This window comes from Rasamsonia byssochlamydoides, assembly GCF_041956645.1.
Source record: "Rasamsonia byssochlamydoides strain NRRL 3658 unplaced genomic scaffold VTN77scaffold_60, whole genome shotgun sequence".
In the NCBI taxonomy this organism is placed as follows: Eukaryota; Fungi; Ascomycota; class Eurotiomycetes; order Eurotiales; family Trichocomaceae; genus Rasamsonia; species Rasamsonia byssochlamydoides.
The window spans coordinates 17792-42767 of NW_027192443.1; the positions used below are offsets into that span (position 1 = coordinate 17792).

General features: G+C 50.8%; 4 protein-coding genes across 4 annotated transcripts; 1 reads left to right on the forward strand and 3 right to left on the reverse strand.

The window, feature by feature from the left end:
• Positions 1 to 311: 311 nt before the first annotated feature.
• Positions 312 to 4595, forward strand: VTN77DRAFT_7486 (uncharacterized protein; the record flags this gene model as incomplete). Its single annotated transcript, XM_069423879.1, has 5 exons — positions 312 to 644; positions 702 to 728; positions 783 to 1765; positions 1818 to 4132; positions 4240 to 4595. The coding sequence occupies 5 exons, from the start codon at positions 312 to 314 to the stop codon at positions 4593 to 4595; spliced, it is 4014 nt and encodes a 1337-aa protein (XP_069275383.1).
• A 773-nt stretch (positions 4596 to 5368) lies between these two features.
• VTN77DRAFT_7487 (uncharacterized protein) lies at positions 5369 to 6368 on the reverse strand (the record flags this gene model as incomplete). The annotated part of the gene is made up of 4 exons (XM_069423880.1): positions 5369 to 5937; positions 6000 to 6071; positions 6132 to 6170; positions 6302 to 6368. 4 exons carry the CDS (start codon positions 6366 to 6368, stop codon positions 5369 to 5371), a joined length of 747 nt encoding a protein of 248 aa, XP_069275384.1.
• A 3666-nt stretch (positions 6369 to 10034) lies between these two features.
• Positions 10035 to 12632, reverse strand: VTN77DRAFT_7488 (uncharacterized protein; the record flags this gene model as incomplete). Its single annotated transcript, XM_069423881.1, has 5 exons — positions 10035 to 10333; positions 10403 to 11679; positions 11779 to 12315; positions 12392 to 12538; positions 12619 to 12632. The coding sequence occupies 5 exons, from the start codon at positions 12630 to 12632 to the stop codon at positions 10035 to 10037; spliced, it is 2274 nt and encodes a 757-aa protein (XP_069275385.1).
• Positions 12633 to 15294: 2662 nt separating this feature from the next.
• On the reverse strand, positions 15295 to 21358 carry VTN77DRAFT_7489 (uncharacterized protein; the record flags this gene model as incomplete). The annotated part of the gene is made up of 7 exons (XM_069423882.1): positions 15295 to 15575; positions 15645 to 17115; positions 17177 to 17216; positions 18888 to 19014; positions 19077 to 20808; positions 20902 to 20997; positions 21065 to 21358. 7 exons carry the CDS (start codon positions 21356 to 21358, stop codon positions 15295 to 15297), a joined length of 4041 nt encoding a protein of 1346 aa, XP_069275386.1.
• Between the last annotated feature and the right edge of the window lie 3618 nt (positions 21359 to 24976).

Sequence of the window (24976 nt, forward strand, 5' to 3'; positions counted from 1 at the left end):
AACTCTCGACGGCGCAGTCGGGGCCATCGAGGTGGCAGAATTACGTTGTCATGCAAAAACTCAAAAGATCCCTGAATATCGGAATATCCACAAAACACAGAATTTTTTCTTCTCAGGAACAATGGTAACGTACAATTGTTGCCCTGGGCGGGTCCGAATGCTCCGCGTTTCCGTCGAGTCGCACCCGATACTAACTTCGTCATTACTGCCCAGACTGCTTAGTCACCAGCTTCCCGTACCCCAGCCGCTGCGTCTGGACCTCCACCTCCACTGAAGCTCCAGCTTTCGCGCGCAGACGCAAAGCGCTTGCCATGGAGTCGCCTGGCACCGCAGACGGCAGTGCCACTGGCCGTGAGGACGAGGTGGAGCAGAAGGAGTCGGGTACACAGGTCTTGTTATCTCCGACCGAAGCTGGCCCTTCCGACAATCATGAGCATGACGATAATAAACGAAATGACGACAATGATGACGATGATGATGATGATGACGATGACGGCGAAGATGACGAGGAGAGTGATGAGGATGAGGAGGAGGAAGAAGATGAAGAGCCTCGTTTGAAATATGCCTACCTAACCAGACACCTGCCCTCGTTATATCGCAACGGAGACGCAACAAGCGCGTTTCTGACTGGAGGAGACAAAATGGTACGCTATCTAGGAGCTCCAGGACGTGTGAGCTTTGGCCTAACCAGATGTTTATAGATAGTTGGAACTCACAATGGCAACGTCGTAAGCATTCAATTCGTTGGGGTGTCCGATAGGCCCTCTGTTGACTTGCGATAGCATGTGCTATCGTTACCTCATTTCAGGCCTCTCCGCGCTTATCGTGCGCATTCTGCGAGCGTCACTTCGGTGTCCATATCCCCATTCCCGCCACCATTACCCACATCCCGACCAGATGACTCGAATAGGATCCTTGAAGAGGATGAAAGTACCCATGTGAAATCCCCCTCTGGGTCTCTGCGCATGGGCAAATCTAAGGGCCCTCACCAGCCTGTCCTGCCTGCAACGCCCTCTAACTCGATCTATATTGCAACTTCATCTATTGACGGCAACGTGTGTGTTTCTTCTCTAGTTGACCCCAAGGATGTCACCCTTCGGAATTTCGGCAGACCTGTTCAAGCTGTCGCGTTGTCTCCAAACTACAAAAGCGACAGGACCTATTTGTCGGGAGGCCGAGCTGGGCAGTTGATACTTACCGTTGGTGGACGTGTAGGGGTGAGCACAAACTCCACAACCATAGGCGGTGCCGCTGCCGCAGCTTCAGGGTGGCTAGGTTCGATTGGTCTTGGAACAAATACCGGAAAGGATACCGTACTGCACAGTGGCGAGGGAGCTATTAACACGATCAAGTGGTCCTTGACGGGAAAATACGTTGCTTGGGTCAATGAAGAGGGCATCAAGATTATGCGGTCCAATCTGCACCTAGAGTCGTCTGATTCAGAATATGCGTGGACTCGTATCAGTCACATCGACCGACCAAATCGCCCAGGATGGGAGGAAATGGCTGGCGTCTGGAAAGCACATGTGGAGTGGATCGATGAAAACGCATTGGAAAGCGACGACAGGGCGGGATCACAACCCGGATCTGCTCACCAGGGGGACTCGGGCGCCTCCAGCATCCTAAAGGCGAATCAGAAAGTCGAGAAACTTGTCGTGGGCTGGGGTGGTACTGTCTGGGTGATCAATGTATTCCCCGACAGAGTGACGCCTTCCGCAAGCCGTATGGAAGAAAAGAGACTGGGGGCCGCGGAAGTTGCTACAATGTTCGTGTCTTCGCCTTTGATCCTCGCTATCTGCATGCTAACGGTTTTCTAGACTACGCACAGATTGTATCATTTCCGGCGTCTCGTTGCATACCCGCAATCTCCTTCTCGTACTTGCATATGTAGAGGCAGAGGAAGAAGAGTCGGAACAGCAGACCGCACAGGGTATTCCTCGACCGCGAGGTAGTCGCAGGCAGAGGGCTGCCGAGCCTGAATTGCGTCTGATTGATATCGACACGAAAGAAGAAATCAGCGCCGACACACTCTCAGTCAGCCGGTATGAGAATCTTTCTTCGTCAGATTATCACATGAGCAGGCTTCCAGCGCCAAAGGTCTCCGCTCCTTCTGTTCAGCGAGGAGCATTAGGAGCTTTGGGTAATGGCCTCTGGGATGCGACTATGTACCCTGCACGGTTGTTTAGCTCCAGTGCAAGCATTCGGAGCAACACAAGCAGTGGCGATAAGGGTTCTGGCAGGGCTCCGAGCTCGTTCATTTCCACCCCAGTTTCCAGCGGACAAGGCCTGTCCCAAGAGCTATTAACTGTTTCTGGAGCTAAAGGCGCCAAGATCTTCATCCACAGCCCCTTCGATTGTGTGGTTGCCGTTCAAAGGGACCTTGCAGATCGATTGTCATGGCTCGAGTCACATGCAAGATACGAGGAAGCCTGGTACCTCATTGACGAGCATCCTGAGGCGGCAAACCCAGCCACGGATCGCGCTGACAGCCTTGTCGAGCCTGCCACAAGGTCCCGAAGTAGTCTTGCCGATTTCTTTGCCGATGATAGCTCGTCAGTCATGACGGTTGGTCGAACATCTAATACTATCCCAGAGAAAGAGAAGCGGCGTATCGGCGAACTCTGGATTGAGCAGCTTGTCAGTGAGAACCAGTGGGAGAAAGCTGGCGAGGTGTGCGGGAAAGTCCTGGATACCGTTTCTCGATGGGAGCATTGGATATGGGTATTCGTACAGAACGGCAAATTCGACCAGATTACTCCATATGTCCCCGTCGAGTTGCATCCACCGCTCCCGGGACTGGTGTACGAGGTGATTCTTGGTCATTACGTCTCTCGCGACCGGCCAAGATTCAAAGAACTGTTGGACCAGTGGCCACCTGAGCTCTTTGACATTGGCAGTGTCACGTCAGCTATCGAAGACCAACTGAAATCCGAGAGCGTCGTCCGTGACTCCGAGGATTGGCAGATTTTGATGGATAGTCTTGCCAGGCTGCTTTCGGCCGATGGGCGCCACCGCGAAGCTCTTCGCTGCTACATTCGCTTACAAGATGCCGAAGCTGCCCTCAGCATTATCCGAGATTACCGACTGGTAGACGCTGTGGCTGACGACATTGCTGGGTTTATTCTCCTCCGTGTCTCCAAACAACAGCTCGAGTCGGCTCCTATCTCGGAGCTGGAGGCAGCCACAGCGGAAGCCATCAAGATCCTGGTCAGGGAGGCGTACAATGGCATCGTCCGGCCAGAGACGGTTGTATCTCAGTTGCAAAATGTCGATCGACGTCTCTATCTCTATTTTTACCTCCGTTCCCTCTGGCGGGGGGAGGCGCATCCGTCTGAAACAGATAAACCTCACCTCCGGGGTCGGGGTCGGGGACGCTACGCGAGGGATGCTGCAGAAAAGCTTGCGGCGGACGAAGGCAAAGCGCTCGTAGAACCATTTGCTGATATTGCGTTGGAGCTTTTCGCAGACTACGATCGGCCTTTGCTCATGGAGTTCCTGCAATCTAGTACTGCTTATTCGTTCGATGCCGCTTGCACCATTTGCGAGATACGGCACTACACCCCCGAACTCATCTATCTTCTCTCCAAGACAGGCCAAACGAAGCGAGCGTTGAATTTGATCTTGTCAGATCTGCACGATGTGTCGCAGGCGATTTCGTTCGCGAAGTCACAGGATGACCCGGATCTATGGGAGGATTTACTCAACTATTCGATGGACAAGCCCTCGTTCATCCACGCGCTGCTCACGGAAGCCGGAACGGCCATTGACCCTATCAAGCTGGTGCGACGAATTCCGAGCGGGTTGGAAATCGAAGGGTTGAGAGATGGCCTGACGCGTCTGATCCGCGATCACGACATCCAGGCCAGCATCAGCCAAGGCGCAGCCAAGGTCTTGCAGAGCGAGGTGGCGATTGGCATGGACACTTTACGACGAGGGCAGCGACGCGGGATCAAGTTCGACGTCATCAACCCAGGAGCAACTCCTGTGGTTTCTGAAGCCGGCAAGAAGGAGGGCGGCAGTGAGAAAGTTGACATCGATGGAAGTCCCGACAAAACTGCCGCAGCGGCCAAGTCCCGTCGTGCCCCCGAACCGGGTCGATGCGGAGGCTGCCACGAGGCCTTCCACGTAAACGGTAAGCTTCTTTCTACTACCTTTGGCACTCACTTTTCCCACCCCATCTTCGTGGTCGTCAAGCAGGCAAAAAAAAATTGCTAATTAATTTGCTATTCCAACGAACAGAAAAGGAAATCCTAGTCGGATTCGCCTGCGGGCACGTCTTCCATCTCTCCCATCTCCAAGCACCGGGGACATACGACTCTCAAACCCCAGCAGCAGCACAAACAGCAGTAGAAGACAACGTCACAGAGCGACTGCGCTCCCCATCCCCATCCCCATCCCGTCCCGCTACGGCAGACGCAGAAGCAGAGCCAGCATATTTCACGACATCCCGCACGGTCGGGCCCAAGGTGACGACCGCGCGACTAATACGAGACCGTATCGGCGAAGGATGTCGAATCTGTGCGCTAGGAAGACAAGTCGAGAAGGCTGATGCTGCTGCTGCTTCTCCCGGTAGTGGGCAGATTAAATCACCTTGATGAGACTAGAAACCGGGCCTCTCATTCACTTCCTACGTGGTAGATTTTAGGGATGCTATAATTCTGCAAGCTGGCTCATCGGAAGGGAGGGGAGAGGGACGTCCGACCGGTCTCAAACCGCACTGCTGTTCTTTCCTTCTCTGGGCTGATGCGTGAAACATCACGGGCGACGAGAGCTGTTTTATGACGGTCAGGAGAGCTTCAGCTTCAGGTGGCAAGATGCTGAATATATTATTCCTTACGTTCCGTCGACATTGGTTGAAGATGGTATGGTCTTCTGGCAAGGGAGCGCTCGGTTATGCCAGGTGTTGTAGGAGACGGTACAATGGGCTGATATTTTTTGCATATGTTGACCTTCATCCTGCGGTGCAAGATGATGTCATGACAATGTCGTGATCCTACTTCTTTCTTATACTAGATACCCGATCTTAGCCAGACCACGCACAATTGGTAATCTCAATTTGAAATTTCAATTAGTTTCTCTGATTAAGTGCGGCAATAGCCAGCAATGTGAATCTCGAAGCTACCTACAACCCTCCGTTGGAGATGATAGGAAAAACAGGTAGAGTGCTCATACATGCTCATAAGAAAGAGGGGGAAAAAAAATCATCTGCTGCCCACACTTCAAACGTCAACCGTGAGGCAATGACATTTTGTTGCGTTGTTTGAGATACCTGATGAAAGGACAGGATGATCTGGCGACAACGAATGCTCTCTATGCGCCGCTAGGTCTTTGCATGCACGAAGCAGCAGCACCAGAGTTGCATGGGGTTTTACATGGCAACAAGAGTACCAAGAGCAACCGCCATGGCAATGATAGCAGTACCCAAGCCTTCATTACGCAGTGCGTTGTTTGACGCAGGGGCAGGGGAGGGTGAGCGACTTGGCGCCGAAGCAGAACTCCTCGGGACGGTACTGGTACCATGAGCTGGAACGGAGTTGGAAGTGAGAGTAGAGGCTTTTGGCACCGCGCTTGAAGGGGTCACAGAGGGAGCTGGTGCTGGAGACTCGGTACCCGGGAGGCTGGGGGTAGCAGAAGGTGCCGGGCTTGTGACAGTAGTCCCAGGCAGAGGGAGACTAGTAGGCTCAGGTTCGGGGGTAGTACTTCCAGGAACAGGGGTAGTACTTCCAGGCTCAGGCGTAGTAGTACCAGGCACAGGCGTAGTGCTCCCAGGCTCAGACGTGGAAGTCTCCGATGTAGGGGTAGTAGTATCCGGTTCTCCGCCAGGAATGGAGGAAATTTCGGGAACGGTCATAGTGATAACCGACGCAGAAGTCCAGCCGCCACTGGGAAGTGGAGTAGGAATGGCGATGCAGCTGGGCACGGTTACGGTCGAGGTGACTGGTGAATTAAGCGGTCAACATGCAAACTCTCAGCGTCATCTTGTTGATTGAGTTACTCACTGTCACGAGCAAGAAGCTTTCGAAACTTCTCAAACAGGGCCTTTTCGTCCATTCCGCGAATGTCAAGGTTGTCTGCAGGAAATATGGTCAGAATACGCACGGGATAAACATTCTGATACTCACGATACTTACCTGGGACAGCATGGAGAGCAGCGGCACGGTGCTCGAGATCTTCGAAATTGGAAAGATTCCAACGCGTCAGTCCAGTACAAACACCACACACAACAGTGACGACTCGATGGTCACGCGTCTGTGGGATTGGATGGAGATGATGGGCAAGGATGAGATCTGTAAATACTTACTATGAGCGATGCCCAGGGATGCAAGAACCCAGAAGGCGAGAAACACGATGACCTTGGTGAACATCATCTTGATGATGATCTGGGATGATGTTGTGATCAGATGAAAGAACAAGCGAGGGACGATGACGATCGAGCTAGAAACGAGTGGAAGTTGATGCTTTTGATGGATCGAAGCCGATGGCAGTGATGGAGCTTGAGAGAATGGTGGGATGAAGAAGAGAGAAACGGGGGGAGGGAGCAGAGTGTGTTGATTTATACGCGTAAGAAGAAGGTGGCACGCGAAGGCAGGCAAGCAGGGCAAGCAGGGAAGTCACGAGCAGTCACCTAGCCAGGTAAGTACCTCTGTTGGGGAGGGATGCCTTGTTGCACCAAAGAGCGGATGTGCCCTGAGAACAGAAGCGTACACATCCGAGTCGCAGGGCAAGGACACCGGAAGTCGATGGCTGATTAACCTGGTTACCACATGGAGACATCAGGAATGGATACCTGCAGGCGGAATCAGTATCTGTCTCACAGAACGGATTCTGCTGTCCGTAATTGAACCACCAGCCTCAGTTGCGAGTACAGATCGCTCTAGACGGTATGTTTCTAGTGTTGTTTCCTTAATCTACCTGGAAGATCCCAATATGTGGAGAACGTTTCGTTCTCCCAAATCTAGTCTACAGCGGAGTATGCCATGTCTGTGTCTTGGGAGGCGAGGCAATGTTCATAGCAAGGAGCTGTCAAGGGCGATGATAATGCTCTGTTCTTGCTATATAAATGCAGTTTCATCTACTCACTTCGACGTTAGACCTATCTCTCAGCGCAGGCGTTCGTCACAACATCGAAAGTGGCAACGCCGTATAATAGACCATTCGTCCTTTCTTCATGCTGTTCTGCCATCCCATTTGCTTGGCCGCTGAAACTTGACGTATAGAACTAGAGGGATTAACGTCTGCGACTCCTGTAGTTGCTTGAACCGAGCAGCTCTAACAATCAGTCTGTTGCAAACATATATTGATGTCTCGATCAAGGCCAGGAATTCATAATCATCCCGACAGTCTATAATCCCATGTTGGTCCGAAATCTATATAGAGGACCGAGTCACTGGCACCAACCGCTCACAGTGCCTTCTGTCCATTTCACGGGTATATTTACTCACAAAGCAATAGAATATAGAGATAATACTTGGGGCGCAATAACTATGATAAACTACTGCGCATATTTACAGAGATATAATTCCCTCCTTTCTCTTTTAATCCATGCCATGAATCATGATATAAGAAACAGAAAAAAAAATCAGATAAACCATGTCTCAATTCGAAGTTAATGTACCTACTGTACTTTGGTAGGCAGAAGTCTGGTTTTCTGCCACAGGAACCATGAAATATCACACGTTGGAACCATTGGGCCCAAAGTTGTAGTTAAGGTTGGCTTGTTATATATTTCCTCCAGATGAATTTGGGAAAGTTTGGGTACCTACTCTATCTACATCTCTAAATTAGCAACACATGGTGGTTGCACTGGGAAGAAAGGACATCATGTACAGTCACAAGCTCAAGAGTCTCATGTGCAGCATAGGTAGCATTGGTTCGAGGACATGAAATGGGATGGTTACCTGTCCTGGCAGACATCGGCTCTCATATCAGTCACCTGACCAGTTAACTGCCTGCCACTCCCCTCTCACCCCTCTCACTTCACGCCTGCAACATATAATTCCATTATTCTCTCTCCCTATCAACAAGAATCTGGGACTGCTCGTGCAGTGGTTAGGACTGCACCCCCAAGTTCCCTCCCAAGAGGGAGCAAAGCAGCCCAGGTTCGAATCCCTCTGGTTCCAAACAAAGAGAACCCATTCTTTCCTAAAATCGAAATTTGTGGGGGTGCTCCGGGAGGGAGGGCACCCCTTATCAGAGGCTTGTTTTATTTATTTTATTTTTGTTTTTATTTATTTTTGGGAGATGTTGATGATCAATTCTCGATCTTGATATCAAGCCTCACTCATAAGGTCTACAGACAGAGCTGACCTTGCTGACGAATGAACCGATCCCTTCTTTGCTTTCCAGTTCCAGGCAACAGATATTATTTTCCCCCTTCATCCTAGCAATTATTGAGTGTTCTTTGTCTGTTGAATATATATAGCCAAGCACCCTCTGCAGACCAGCCATCACAAAGGAAGCTCAAGTACCTAAGCAGACTCCGATACATTAATCGGTAGACTATCTGCTCTGGTCATCTTATCTGGACTCGAGTAAATTATTACCATGTTTCGACGTACATATACGCCGTTATTTGATATTACAAGTACATCAGAGTATTTTACATAGGGTTCTATCAATTAGTTAACGAGATAGGAAAGAATGCTTGCTATATTAGCTTAGGTAGCTAGCTACCCGACGGGCTATCCACACTACGCACCTAAATTAGACGTTCAAGACCCCCAGGCTCTTTACAATTTAGAGTAAGAGGTTTTAACAGTCTCCGCATGAGAAAAAAATGAGGAAATAGCATGCCCATGCTCACTGGGCTCCGCTGGGCTCCAGATGGCCAGGCCGATCAAGATGGTCGTTGTTACGTCCTGCAGAAGCAGTGTGACCTATAGGGCTGTGAAGAGTGAGACGGAGTAGTGTCCACTACCTAATGGAGTGATTGCATCCTGTCATTCTGTCATATTGTTAGAAAAGAGGCAATATGCGGAGCGAGTGACTTAGCGATATATGTGTACATACATACATACACGCAGTACTAGTGACGAACTGTCATTTGGTGAGCGCAGACGCTCCAATCTACAGTATGGTTCAGAGAGATGCACTAACTAGACGTATATTATGACAGAAGTATGAGGACCGATGACACTGACTCTGCGCAGGACACACAAGTCCAGACAGAGGAAACTATAGTCGATAGGCCAAAAAAATGTTATATAGGAAAAGAGGAAGAACGGGGTATCAATTTCGTGTACTTCGCACTGTACCATGACGTCCTCCGAGAAGAACAGAAGGTGGACAGAAAAAAAAATAACAATAGAAAACAAACAGAACAAGAAAGAGGCAGATATTGCATACACACATACATTTATCGCCTCCAAGGGCCGTCAAACGCCACGTGTGAGATTTCAAGAAAAGAAAGAGACACGAATCGCATGACATGACAGGAAATGACATACTAGATGAGAAAATAAATACCACAAGAAAAGAACAGTCAAGCAGAAATAAAACACAAACTATAATGACATGGGTATCATTGCTCGGGGACTCGTGTATCATCCCCGCACTCAACGCCCCGAAAACAAAACCCAAGAAAGGACTCCCATAGACCCGGTATTGGAGATATAGATTCGACCCCGCCAGAAAGAGTCGAAACGAGAAAAAGCCCCGAGATGTATATATATTTGGGTAAATGTTCCCCGCGGCCGGTGAGGTAGATAGAATCTCACACACACAAAAAAAGAGGGGGTCAACGACCCGGCGAGGGCAGGATCGATCGCACCCTTGCGACATTTCATTTCTTCAATCGCCCAGGAAAAAACAGGGGAGACATAATAATAATAATAATATAGAAACAAGGAAATGGTATGGGAATAGATCCCGAATTAACTGTGCGAAATCCATTTCGGATGTGGAGATGGGCAGCGGTCAAAATGATCACCCCCGAGAAGAAACCCACTCGGATAGCGTGGATGGTCGAAACAAGCGAAAGCCGGAATAAATGTCAATATATGTCACAAATCTGTAGCCACGGAATAACAAGTCTACTATCTTAATATGACCTCGACAGCGGGGGACGGGGTGTCAACCTCCGCTTTGGTAGCCTCGGAGAACTCCACAACCATATCCTGGCCCTCGGGAAGCTCCCGAACGACGTCATCATCCACCATGATCTTGAGACCATCGTGGTTGATGCGAAGAACGCGGACGATACGGTCGGGATCGATCTTGTGCTTCTCCAAGATCTTATTCATCAGGTCTTTGACGGTGCGTTCAGTGAGGTACACCGCCCGGTAGTAGTCATCACCTGAGTGATCGCTCGGGAAGCGGATGTAGAAGCATGCAACTGGCCAAATGTCAGTTCACACAGTGATGACTAAGTCCAAGAATGTTTCCTTAAAAAAAAAAAACTTACTCGGTTTCGGTGGATGCTCGGCCGGTGGCCTGTACGTGGGGTCGATATCGATTGCTTCGATGTATCCAGAGGAAACTGAGGTACCGTCACGGGGGAGCTTCTGAACTTTCACCGGTTGGTTTAATAGGGAGTGATGCACAGCAGCGCCAGACCAATCCACACTGTCGTCTCTTTGAAGGTGTTGGTGGTTGGAGGGTTGCCGTTCCACAGGATGACCAGGAGAGCTGGAGACGCTGCTATTCGTGGGAGAGAGAGTATTTGTTGCTCCGGACACTGCATCAATACTGGGAACCGACTCCCGGTTTCTCTGGCGGGAAAGTGATTCAGGCAAGTCACCAGGAAGGGTGACTGGGTACAGGTCCGGGTCATCGTGCTCATCTCCTCTCAGACTGAGGATGCTCACGGGCCGAGTCGAGGAAAACATGTCCTGTACCATCGCCAACTTCAGATGGAGATCTTCCTCCACAGAGAGCTTTCTTGAGCCATCGTTTTGCGAATCTATCGACCAGGTTCGCTTATTCTTTAGAACCTTGACAGGTCGATTGTCGGAAGATTTGATAGCAATAGACCCACTACTGCGCTTGCGTTTGCTGAGACTGCCCCCTGCCATCTCCAGTTGCGCGATCTGTTGTTTGAGCTTCTCCATGGTCTTCTTGACATGTGCGATGTCGTTGGCAAGCTTCCGCTCCGCACCGTGATCACGGAAGAGCTTGACTTTACAATAACAGATTTCTGGATTTTGAGCACCAGAATTCCCATCTCTGGGAGACAACAATTCTGTCTTGGCACATAATCTCACGGGGATTCCCTTAACACCTTTAGAGTGACTGAAATCGGTTGAGAGAAAGTTGAAGCGGACCGAAATTGCACAGTCGGACGCTCCGGTTGTCGGGTTGGGAGTCCAAGTCACGCAAAAGCCATCAAAGGACGCGCTTTCAAGCTCGACCTGACGGTGGCGATGCTCGTCATCTCCGCCTTGGATAGGATCGACATATTCCACAGCCAGAAGCTTTCCACCCCGTTGATGGGCTTCGCTCGACCCGCGGCCCTCCTTCCACAATTGCCAACAAGCAGCCGGTTTCGAACGTTGCTGTTCGTCGTCGAAAGACACACGGATATAGGTCCGATACATGAGCGGCTGCGTGTTGTCCTGTGGCGGCGCTGTGTCTACTACTGAGATTGAATAAGCTTGTCCCTTGTTAAGGTAAGTCACAGGTATCTCATCCGGATGCTTGATCATAGCCGTCGGCGCACGTAGCGTGACAGCGTAGCGAAATCTGAGAAATTGAAGGAGAGCGGTCAACGACATTCTTCACGGCGGTAATAAATGCCGCCTCTGTAATGGGGAAACTAATATAAAATTCTCTCAAACTCACTTCTCGCTGTTCATGACGGAACTGACATCCATGTGCTCCGAAAGACCGACTGTCGACACTATCAGGTTCAACGGCTGAGTTTCCTGCATTTTCAGAGGATCCATAGACGACACTTCCCCTGACCGATCCATCGGATCGTAACCCGAATCACGATGGACGAACGTGCTGGGTGCATAGGATACTTGTTGTGCAAATGGATTCAAATTCTGGAACTGCTGCGGGAGAAATTGATTATCAAAACCGTACACGTTCACGTCTGCATTCGGGTCAATGGGAAGGTCCCCAGAAAGGCTGTTTGGAATGGAGAGTGGAGTGACGAGATTGGATCCCAGGGTGGGCGTGTGAAGATCCCCAGCCTGGTGATCGTAAATCGTAGTCATGCCTCCGACAGTGGGCGTATAACAGTCTGGAGGCTGATTTGTCAGTGACATGAAAGAGAACGAGGTTGGATCCATTAAGAACGGCGTGAATCTGAAATCTTCAATAGCCTGAGGTGTCGGGTTGTGGAGCTTGATATCTTCGCTGTCGGCGCCAGACCTGCATTGCAAAGATGTCTTTCGTGTCAGCGTTAAAAAGTCCAATAGAGACAATGGCTTCTAGTGGGAAGACGAACCTGCCTTGCATTACTGACTCGACCGCTGCGGGGTCGACGGTGTAGGAATTGCCGGCACCTCCGGCACAAGAAGCTCCCGAGACGACATCTGGGAAGGTCTTCTTGAACTTGTCGATGAGCTCCTCATCCGGCTTCTGGGAAGTTCTCCTATCAAATGCGCCGTGCAAGTTAGGGCTGAGACTCTGAATGGGCAACAGGATGCTGCTGCGCGTCGCCTGCTTTCGTACCTGTTGCGAAACATCTGGAAAGACTGCAGTCGCAAAGATCGTGGTCGGAGCGTAAGGAAACTAGAAAAGGAAAATCATAAAAAGAAAGAGACGAGAGTCGAGCGTTGTGAAACATCCGGACGAGTCGAACACATCCAAGGTTCGCACGGATTTGGAACTGACGACGGCCGGATTTCCGTTGCCTGCTGCTCGTATGAAGCAAGTCTCTATCGTAGAGAAAGAGGCAGCCTGGGGACGTCGTAGGAAGAATAGATCACACGGGTCGACGTGGATCGAGAAGGTGCGCCGGTCTGACCGCTCCGACAAGATCCGCGACCAACGGTAGGTAGGTATGGTAGTATCACGTCGACGAAACGGCGAGCAGGGGGGGGTTTGAGCTCAATATAAAAGGAAATTGGAGGGAGAAAACCAAGCCATAATAAAGGGAAAGAGGAACCTTGGAATGATAGAGGAGGTTCTGAGGTAAGAAAAGGCGATTTGTCCACACGCACCCACTCTCCCAGAGAAAGGGTCCAGGAGGACGAGGCGGGGTTTTGGCGGATTTTCGATGGTTCACGGGGTTAGCCGCTGTGGTCGTGCTCGATTGGGACCACGGTAACGCGATAACCACCGTGCCAGAAGCTCTTCCTAGAATACGGAGTAAGGTCCTCTGCGGACAAAGATGGCAAAAATATCAACGGGCAGAGTAGTCGAGACGAGGCCAATGAGGCTGTCGGAACACGACCGGGGAGGGGGGTCTCCAAGAGGGCCCTGGGGGAAGCCCTATTATTGCCTAAGCAGGGAGCAGAGAGGCTGGCGGACCGGGAGCTAGACCAACTCATAGACATGTCATGACTTCAGAGCAAACGTCGCAGCAGTGAAACAACCAGCGGCGGGGACGAACAGAAAAGAAGGGGAGGGGTGGAATGGCCTGGTGGACAACGGGACGGGAAACCACAGCGCTGTACTAGGTAAGACCAATAGTAATTACCTAGGTACCCGGAAGGAAATAATGCAGCTGCTTTCTGCTCTATACAGCAGGCAATGTGCATTACGCGGCATGGTAATGGCCGAGACACTGGCGGTCGCGGTACCAGAGATCCCTCATGGTCAAAGCTTCAAGAGCCACAATGCGGAGTCTATACTAACTAACTAACCTTAATAATTTCTCCGACTGAAGGAATGCCCCGCGCGATAGTCATACTGTAGGTCTCGAATGTGATCAATGGCAAATAATGTGAACCGGCCAGGAGAAGAAGTCAAAGCTCTGTATTAACTGCTAGTCTGGCATGTACAGGACATTACATAGGAAGAATGTACAGTCCTGCTCCCTACGGTGTCCTGTATCTGACGAGAGTTGGCAGACAATGTCAATCTCCCGCTTCATTTGGCGGGTCACTGCGCCACGATGTCCCAAGCCACGCCCCTCTCGCACTCGCCACACCTCCCCGTCATGCTGCAAACAAATCCCACCTAGGTAGGTAGCAAGGCTGCTGACAGCTGAGGTGATCACGTTTGAATTTCCAGAAAATAGGCAAGGTATAAATGTCCATTGGAGTAGTTCTACTATTGTCGTATTATGTATATCATGGACTGGTTCATGGCTGTCTCTCAGATGATGATCTTCCCCGCACGCAATACGGAGTCTATTTCTCGCGATAAGGTAGCTGCTTTGCAAGGAACCAATAGATTTACAGCATCCATCTGGTATACCGCATGACATGCAGCTAGTTAAACTTCCATCCACCTGTCAAGCGTCTCAGGCCAGAGTGGACATGGCATATACCGGCATCTGATTATTCAACTATTTTTATGGATTCCATGGATCAACATCCACATCTGCATAGTGCTGTGTCAGCCTGTGTGATAACTGGAAGAGGGTGCCGTGTTTCTGCACCCGGTACCACGGGTGCCACAGTGCACAGACAGCACTGGAGGAACTTGCCACCAAAAGTAAGATGTGAAGATCCTTTCCGTTCGAGTCAATTTCTCTCTGTGCTATTATTATCGTTATCAATTATTATTCTCATCATCGTCATCGTCATCGACATGATTGATTGCTTTTCTTCTTGTACAGTAGTACATAATACAGAGTATAGAGTACTTGTCCCATCATGATGGATTACGTCAATAATCACCATAATTAGCCTCATCCCTGTCTAGTCAGCAGGCATTCGGCCATTCTAGGAATTCCTGTGCAGATGATGTGTCAGCAAGGGTTGTGATTTGTGGCATGACACCCCGCCAATCATGCTTCTTGAAGAGGGCCAAGGGTCTGCTTTACCAGGTATTTCTTATCGGTTAGCGGGCCACGCAGTATGAGCGGATGCATTGTGTTAGGTATTATGTGAGAGGAGGAACGATGAGAGGGTAGGAGTGTTGGTAGTACTACTCTCGAGGGTGATTCCTTCTTTAAAGAGAAAAAGGCACTTTACCACCCTAAGGGCGCTATGGTCACCGAAAACAACTCTTGCCGATATTATGAGAGTTCCTACCTAGGTAGCTATGGCCAGTGGCTTCGACATCGCTGCTGCGATCCATATCTTCAAAGATTGGTCTACCCGTCTATTTCAAGAACATGTATGTATGTACATGCATTTGGTGTGGCAAGTGCAGACATCGAGTCCTGTCAACCAATTGCTATGGAGCGATCGCCGCACAGCCCCTGCTATCCATGCGTCAACCTGACCGTCCAACTCACTGACTCCGCTTCATCAACGCCTCCAGGAGAAAGCCTCTGCCTTGTGTCTGGACGGTTGTCACGGCCTGCTCTAGCCGAGACCGGAGCTCTTTCACCGTTTTGACTCTGGCTCCCTGCATCCAGCCATCACTCTCACCGGAAGATCCAGCTGCCGCCCTGGCCAACAGGGAATAATTCGGAGACGGATCGAACGAAATGTTGAGCTCGTCGCCTGTGGCGCCCTTGTTCATGCCCTCGGGATACATCAACTCCGTCGAACGGCGCGGGGCGGTCCACCCTGTCGCATCGTCAGCGCCATTGTCTCATGCTCCCTTGATTAGAGAGAGCCGCGCATGCGAATACTCACCACCATTATTCAAGACAACCGTGAGAATGGGAATCTTGTACTTATGTGCCACCCACGCTGCGCTCGAGGGTGCCGCGCACATGTAAGTCCCGTCGCCAACAATCTGGCAGACGAGACTCGGCCTCGTCTTGTTCACCTGGTCTTTTACTTCATCATCGAGCGCCATCTTCACACCCAGGGCCGCGCCATTGCTCCATCCAATCCCCGTTCCTCCACAGTTAATCCAGCTACCGGGCCGACTGCGCTGCAGCTGGTCAGAGATGTTCTGGGCGCATGTCACTGCTTCTACCACAAAGGTGGTGTCCTCGGGGAGACAATCTCTGAGGAGGCGACCGATATTGTGGGCATCGAGAGGGTCGTCATCCCCCAGGCGAGGGAGCTTGTCAATGCTTTCGAGGCGAGCCTGATGACTTTCAGCGAGCTCCCACCAGCGAGCAGCATACTTCGGGTGCTGAAGCGCCTGACGAAGAGAAGAGTCGGTGTCGATGTGCGTGAGGAGCTGCGTGAGGGCGGTGTAGCAGTCGGCTCTCCAGCGTCCGTGAGCAGGAAAGAAGGAGACGGGAATCTGTTGATTCAAAGGGTCAACATCAATGTGGTAGATCCGTGCGTCTTTTGGCGGCGGGTTACGCGAAGGAATCCACGGTACGTCGCAATCGAGTACCAAGATCACGTCCGCATCGCGCGTACACTCATCGAAGCCGAGCCGGAACCCTAGCGAAGCAGGGTGCGAGAAGGGGAAGCACATGTCACTCCCACCAGTGTCATGAACGCGAAGGCCAGGGATTTTGTCTGCAAGAGCGACCAGCAGCTCTGGACATCGGCGGTCCCGACCAGAATATCCAGTAATCACGAGAGGACGCTCCGCCTGAACCAGTGCCTCCGCAAGAGTACGGACCGCGTCCTCAGGCAGCGCGCTGGGTCCGATGGGCACCCACTGGTCTTGTGGCAGAGAGTACGGTTCTATCTCCTCGGCCAGCGTCTCCCTCGCAGCGGCAAGATAGACTGGACCTTTTGGTGCGCTGCAAGCGAACTGGAGGGCACGGCCAACAGTTTGCTTGACATTCAAGCCCGTCCGTATCTCGCCGGTGTATCTGCAATATTGGCGCACAATGGCCTTCTGATCCGGAGGTCCTTGCAGCCAATGATTATATTCCGCCCGGGAGCCAGGCAGCTCGCCCGACTCGGTATATGGACAAAGACCGGCAAAGATGAAGACGGGGGCACGTCCCACGCTTGCGTTGTGGACACCGTGTGCGAGTGCCTGGGTGCCAACATCCACATGGACAATGACCGCCTGTGGCCGGCCAGTGACTCGAGCATAGCCGTCTGCCATTGAGATTGCAGTAATCTCACTGGGACAAGTCACCATCCTCGGCCACCGATCCGGCCGCTCCCTCTTTCCCTTGACGATCGCCTCGAGAATCGAGGGATGATCGGAGCCAACGTTGACAAAGCATGTCGTCACACCCGCCTGCAGAAGTCATCAGTTTGGCCCATGCATGTAAGGCAAAAAGCACAAGTTAGGCGCTTACCTCCCACAGCGCTTCGAAGAGGGCAAAAGCGGTGGTATACCTGCGACGTGAGGGTCAGCATGGACCGCTGGTCGAACAACATGGTGGGCCAGGTGACCGCGAGCTTCTCGAAGCTAAGCTTTATTTATGATAAGAATGCCGGATTGGGTGACTGCGAGAAGTTGAACTCACGGTCCGGACCTGGTTTGCAGCGGGTGACGAGTGGAGAAACTGGCCGCCGCAGTGGGACGCAAAACAGGTGAGGATGGTGTTCGGCCAGAAAAGCGAGGAACCCTCCTCGCAGGCGGTAAGCCTCGACTAAGTCTTAGACATGATTCGAAGGACGAAACGCTCCCAGCCCATGCTTTACCAACGCGCATTGAGAAAGGTACTCCGTATATGTGTCTAATGGGTGGAAGAGCTGCCCCTCACGGGGGGATTCTGAAGCGGGAGCTTAAATGCTTAACAGCTATCCACCAAGCGGGCCCCTGACGCGGGGGAATCCGGAAAACCCCCAGAGTTCCAAGCCAGTGTGTCCACTGTCGATCACAGGAATGAATAAGACAATTTCAAGCTATTAGCGCACAGACACATCGCGAGGATTAGGTAGACTAGGTAGGAGACGCAACCAAAACGCATCCGTTTCTTCATAAGGATGCCGTGCCAAGCGTCCATTTCACCTAGATTCTTGAAGACCTCTAAGAGGGACGAAACAGGTACGCGTCTAGGTAGATAGGTAGCGAAAAAAAAAAAAAGAAAGAAAAGAAAAAGAAAAGTTCACTGCATGAGCAGAGCAGAATTGGCAGTGTTGTTTACTATCGTTGTGGATTGGATCCATCACAACAAAGGCGTAGGCACACGTGGTCAAATGACTACTGATCGGCTACAGAGTACGGATTCAGCGGCAGAAATCATTTCTCAAGCAGGACTAAATGTTGGTGTATTAACCTGTGCTATCATGATCCGTGGTATCCGACTGCGCATGTCATCCGTATGTATAGCTCCGTGGTTTGGCAGCATAATGTAGAAGTGAGTCAGACGCAACGTACAAACAAACAAAGCAAAAACAATAAAGAACCCCTCCCATTCCGCCAGCCGAAGCGATGAAGAAAAGGACTATTATAATTATTAACAGTGGTGCCCAGGGTGAATGTGGAATCGCATGCTTGTCTTCGTTCCCCACCCCTATCCCGTGATTCCTTTGTTCCTTGTGCCGTCCAAGGCCATTGAGAGGACATAGCCACTCATAACCGAGGGTGTTGTTCGTAGATAGGTTCTCTTTGACTAACACGTCGCAATCAAGACCCTGCTAGGGCCTGCGAGGATGATGACCGGAAATGCGTTGCAAAAGAACAGAAAGAGCTGCCACCCAGACCGAGATTCCGACAAGTTTCCGACGCATTTGGAGTGTTCTCGCTTGCTGAAGGAAAGTGGAAGCAAAGTAAATGTGGTATGAGAATAAAAATGAAAGGCGACCGAAGAACAGCTTCCATGTCATGCGACGATATACAGCCATAGCCATGGCGTTGATGTGATGATGACAGCATTAACGAGTAATTATCAATGAGAATCCATCGACCCAGGGACCGCAAGAACCCGAAACTCCAGCAATGCAATAACCTCTCGGGGGTATTAAAGTATGCCTGCAGACGATCTCTTGGTTAGCGATATAATTCAGCGCACCAACTTGCGGTGGAATGCAGTCACGTAGGCGACATGCGACGGTACATACCCAGATCCTCCCTTCGCGTTCCCATATATGCCCGACTTCCGCCCTAGGCTGGTAAGGATTTCGATCCCGTCAATCCAAAGACCAGCCCGGACGTAGAAGCCCAATAAGATCTCTCCCCGTCGCGTATCTGGGACGTTGTCAGCCCAAAGACACCCCCCTCACAGACCGCTCATTAGACACAAAACTCACCGAAAACAAATTCGTCACCACCCGGCTTCCCGCCACGCTTGCCGAAAAGCTGGCTTGTGGCATCCTCGTAGCAAAATTCCAGTCCATCTAGCGCGGCACCATGATAGACTTTGATGGAAGTTAACAGTTTGGTTTGAATGAACGCACTATCCAGAATGACTTGCTCGGGTTGACTGCCCTCCAGCTTCGAGGAGCCCAACATGCTGCCTTTGTAGCCCGTCTGACCTTTCGGGAGCTTCACTATGTACTGTTTCGACCTTAACGCGCTGAGGTCGGGGACCGTATGAACGCCAAGGCCCGCAGAAAAGATTTCAAGTCTGACTTTCTTCTTTTGTTTCTCGGCGGGCAGCTGCTGCCGTATCTCGGTCTCGGTAACAGTGACCTGCCTCGGAGTTCCACTGTTCGGCGACTCGTTGTGGACGAATTCGAGAAAGCTATGGCAGGTATCATCTCCTTCGGCATAGATTTCAATAAAGGCTACCCCAGACGAAGCCGTGATGAGTATCTTCCCGTTGTCGACGGGCCATACCTGGACGCTGTCGTCTGAGAGAGCGGGAGGGTCGCTGGGCAAGCGGAAACAGGGATGGAATCGGAACCGAAGGGCGTCCAGTCGATGCCATCCACATTCGTCTGACGCCAAGCACAGCTTAAGTCCCGGAGATTGGGTGCGAGTTGAGTATGACTCTCGAGTGATAAAGGTGCGATTCAGCCGGACATAGTCGCGTAGCATGATGCCGGATTCCTGGTGCGGCGATCCGAACAGGTGGCCCACTTCGTGGAGGTGAGCCCCGATGCCGATGTTGGCGGCTTCCCAGTTGCTCCCTGATTCTCCGCAGTCGTTAGCGACGTATCGGGTGTCGGTTCTCGTGCAGTCTGTAAAGGCCGGAACCACCTCTTCCAAACAAGAAGGGTAGCTCTGGAGGCAGTGAGAACCAAAAATGGCCATCTTGATATTGTCATCGCTCGAACCCAGAGCAGCATGGCCGGTGATCGTCTGCGAGGCCGCGTCCCAGTGGGAGTCGAGAAGGAGCACGGCGACGTAGCGTTTCTGATCTGAATGCGGCCGGAAGTAATCCCTCACGGCTTGCTTGGCAATTCTGAAGAGCTCGTCTTTATTGGTGGCTGGCCCGTACTGCTGGGCGATGTTCAGATCTCGGAGCTCGGCCACAGTCTTCTCAGTCCGGACAATATGGATCTTAGCTTCGTTCCTCATCTGTCCGGCGAGAGTGTCCCGCTGACTGAGGGTGCCGGTCTGCCATTCCTCTTCGAACCGGAAACAACGCCTGCCGAAGCCGTTCCGGAACATCTGCTCGCCGGTGAAAGCCTGCCAAAGGTAAGCGGCCATTCGATACTTCCGGATCGCAGTATCCAGGCCGTTTCCTTCCCTCTTAATGCGTTCGGGAACCGCATCGAAGGTCCCATCCGAATCCTTTCCGAGAAGGATCACCAGGTCGAGGGGCGGGACGTTCGCCAAAGGAAGGTAATTGATGCTGAACCAGGACGTGTGGCTGGAAGCTGAGCTCGTGGATGATAATTTGGAAGACGAGAAATCAAATCGTAATCGGTTCGGACCGGGAACGAGATGAACCAGAGCCTTGAAGTGAGACTCGGAGACGGGCCATGTGGTTGAAGGGAAGCTATCTTGGTTATGGGAGACTGTCAGGGTTCCGTCCAGCGGATGTTGCTTTGGGTCTCCAATTTGGCCATAGACCAGAAGGAGTTTCTGGTGCACCTGTTGCAGAAGGATTGGGCATTAGTCGTCACCATCTAGTTTCTTGGGGGGACTCAGGGACGATCATGCTGAGATTGAGGTGTTCCTGCATACCCACGAGTTATCGGATATAGAAAGGATTCGGGGTGCGTATGGAGATGTCGCGAGCGGGGATCGCAATGATCCATTGACCGGCGAACCATTCGTCGCCTGTAAGAGATGACGATTAGCAAAGTGATACAGGCCTAATTGATGATTGTTTATCAGGAAACCGTACGATGAAGCTGTTCCTGTTTGACTGAGAGGTGATGGGCACCGGGCGCTGAGGTGGGGGCGACTGCACCGGGGTGGTCGATCCATTCAAGGAACCATTTGATTTGGTTATTGACGGGAGATTAGGCGACGAGAGGTTATGGTGCTTGATGGACGAGGGCGGGGTACTGTAGCTGTAGACGGTGTCGAGCGTGGAGGAAGATTTGCCCGAAGTCATGTCACCGTTCTGAGAATCCCCGGAGGCATTGGTTCGAAAGCTGGCCTTCGACCGGCGACGCAAATCTTTGAAGAACGGCATGGCGGCAGATATCGAAGTTCAGATCCCCGACGACTTCGACAGATATCGAGCGAGCGACCCGCCTTGGAGGCGGATGGTGATGTCCGTTGATACGGACAGTGGAATTGGAATGGCAGGTAGCGCCTGGATGGTGGTTGCCGTTGATGTGCGGGAAGGAGGGTCTGATAAGCTCCAGCAAGACCGTTTACGTCGCGGTTGACAATCAAGCGCCCACCAATTACCCCACGGGCCTGGGGAATTGCACAACAAACGAGCGACGGAGAAGGGAAGCGAGTGAGATGTAGAAAGAAAGCAGAAAAGGAGAATTGGGCCCGGGGGTCAAGACAGCTCAATCCTGTTGAGTGTCCAGATAATACCTGTAAGATGACGGTGGGTCGGCGACGGGGCGGTCGTCGTGGCTATAGATAGCTCAGCTCCACTGATTAGGTAGTTCGAGACAAAGCCCATTGGGGTCGACGGGTGCAATTACGACGACAGCCAACGACGATGGATTCCATGCTCACTGAGACAGGCACAGTGGAACCTCCCGCGTCCACAAGGAACTATTAGTATCTTCACCCGGGATTCAGAGTTCAGGGCAGGATGATGACAGTCAGCTTCCGCGGGCATCAAGGCGACAAGAATTACAGACACAGCCAGAGAGGAACGCCACTGTGTAGTAGGGAGCAATCGAAGCTTGTTTCACATCGGCTGTTGCTTTCCACCACTCCTCTGGATCTTCGGGAGATCGGCTGTGTGTCACTGTCAACTGCTAACGGCCAGCCACAAATAGCCGGCTCTGTGCGTGGGCTCGGGTGCAATGGACTGCATAACCGTGGTGGCTTACAGCGCCCCTCGTGCATCCCTGGGGCCACTCGGCGTTGCCTTCCGCAGGTTAAAATCAGCCACCTTTCCTTGTTTGCTCTTGCACCTAAGACATTTTTCGTACTGTAGCCGCAACTGCCCAGGGTGCATGCGAGAGGTCCTTCAACTCCAGTTTCACAAGAATCACAACCGTTGAAAACTTTCAACGACTGGGGTTTTCTTGTTTCGGGAGCCCCGCCCTCTGCCAAGGCCCTACCTGGAAGGCTGGAAACGTCATGAGATGGCAGATCGCGTTATGCTGCATTTCTCTTCATTTAAAACCTGGCACTAGCCGCCTCCGGCTTGCCGTGCGCGTTTCCAGTTCAGTGGATGCGACCAGTTCTGGAATGGGAGTCCACAATCTTAACCAGATCTTTGTATCCTACCCCCACAAAAAATTTCCATGAGATTCTACTCCAAATCACGTTGCGTAGAGTACGATAATAATACGCTTGACCTCGCCAAACAGTACATCAGGCTAAGCAGCCATTGATCAATTGACCATGGAGGGGCCCCGCGCAGTAACGACTAGTGTTCCTGCTTAGGGAAAGCGTGAAGCTTTGCTCTGTTGCAGCTTGCTCATTTCTATATTCAGCTTTTTTTTTTTGCATCACTCTCTTCTGCAACGCTCGTGTGAGATAGAGCCTCTACTTTCTTTTTGAAGAGATTTCTCTTTTTCGAATCTGGCACTGGAGAAGCTGATAGACATATGCTTTCTTCGGCAGACCGGACTATATATCTCTCGGGCATCTATTCTGTATATAAACGTTGAATCGTCTTAAGGAGCTCAAAAGGGAAAAGGAAGTTTGATTTTTCAGAGCTAGGATTAGAGACTCAGAGCCTATCTTCCGTCAGTGTGTGCGCCAAATCCCATACTAACCACAACTGTTCCTCTAATATAACTATATATAGCACTGATGTCAATTTTAAAAGGAATATAGCACAAGACTTACCATTTCTTGGTTTCCCGATCCTAGAGCAGATTGTATATCCCTATATCTATGGTAATCCTCTTACAGTCGACGCACTCCCTTGGGAAACACAGTTTCCACATTAGAAAGAGGGTTAATATAGTTGAGCAGCCATGCTGTATTAGCCGCTAAAGTACCATGTATTCTGATTAATAAGGTGAGTGGTCCTTTGCTCGCCAATAGTATGTATGGTATTTGCATTCTAATTTTGACGACGGCTTTCTTCTTCTCATCAGGACTGTTGGAGCAGATATGTTGTAGGTGGCCCATGCTTCTAAGACTCCTGCATGCCCAGCAGCCCAAGTCGCGCTGAATTGAGAGCACTTCTCTTCAAGCTTCTCACAGAGTTTCCATGTGTCACCTCGAGAAGGAGATCAGACGATTGTTCCAATCCATTCGAAGAATGTGGGTGAGGGGGAGCCGTCCTGTCTGTCAGTGTCAGAGTAAAATGAGACGAGAAGCGACGGAAGATAAAGAGACAAGATTGAGAGAGCGCGAGAAATTAAAGGGAAAGAGGAAGGGTCCCTTCCTATTAGGGATGTCAAACTCAATCCATCAACAAATCAGAAATAAAGATACCGAAAGTAAGAGCCTGTTGCCTTGTGGTCTATCCCTGGATGATAGCTTCAATCTCTGTTCCTCCAGGAAAGGGAGGAAAATATAACTTACTACAGAACTAGTTCAAATTCGAATCAGTCGCTCTTGAGGTATTTCATGCCTGGACTTTCTTAATAGGGAGCCGGTTTCACTCCGAATTAAGTTACTCTAGACCTTTGAACTATGCTAAATTATTATCCTTATCATTCTACTTTAGGGAAGACGATTGCAGCACGGGGCCTGGTTGAAGGAATAAAGAAAAGCAGCGCATCGATCCTCGCCGCTATGTTGAAGGAGGAAGGAAACGCAACGCATGGCAATCAATCACTCAAACTCGGACAAGTGATATGCTCCCATAAGGTTCCAATTTGCCAATGTTGGTTTCCAATATCTTCTGAAATTAAATAATCTCACGTATTCCCTCAACTTTCCTGGGACTGGCCACTACTGAGCTAATTTCTTTGCATATCATGATATGTACCCCGTCATTCTATCCCTTGACTTTGCCGTGGTAAGCTTATATGTGGTTCTCCTGCTGCCAATGACTTGCCTTTATCATGACCTTCAGGAAGGTCTTCCCTTTTTGGTTCTTTTAGATAGGAATTCTCGCACTCGACTGTTTTCTTCTTTCTTTCTTTCTTTTTTTTTAAAGTCAAGTTTAAGAGCTGGGAATCATATAGCAAATCTAGAAGCTGTTAAGAAATCCCACGGTACGCGCATATCCGTCTTCAAAGCCTTGTGAACAAAGAAGGGTATTATTGTGGTAGCCCAGGGTGGAGGTCATAATGGAGATTGGAGACCTAGACGCGAGCGGCGATACCAAGGCGGAAAACCCTGAAAAATAACATCAAATGGAGAATATTATTGGCCGGTAAAAACATGTGAAAGACAAAGTACTGCAAGGTTCCTGCCGTGCGTGATCTAATTATATGTGCTGTTAATGCAGTACCTGCATTGTACAGCGTCTTGGCCTCCGTGACTGGACGGCGGCTGGTTAAAAGGGAGACACTGCAAGATTGCCGTAGGATCCTGTTCAATTTCAGGTATTCCATAGTCTGACGGTTCCTGACCCAAACACCTGAATTGGTCGGAAAAAGGTCCAACAACGATGATTATTGGAGGGCCAAGACCGATCGAAGATTTTCCCGTGCCAACTGCAAATGACGTAGTTTCGTGAGATTAGAGACGACGGAGTACGAGTACGAGT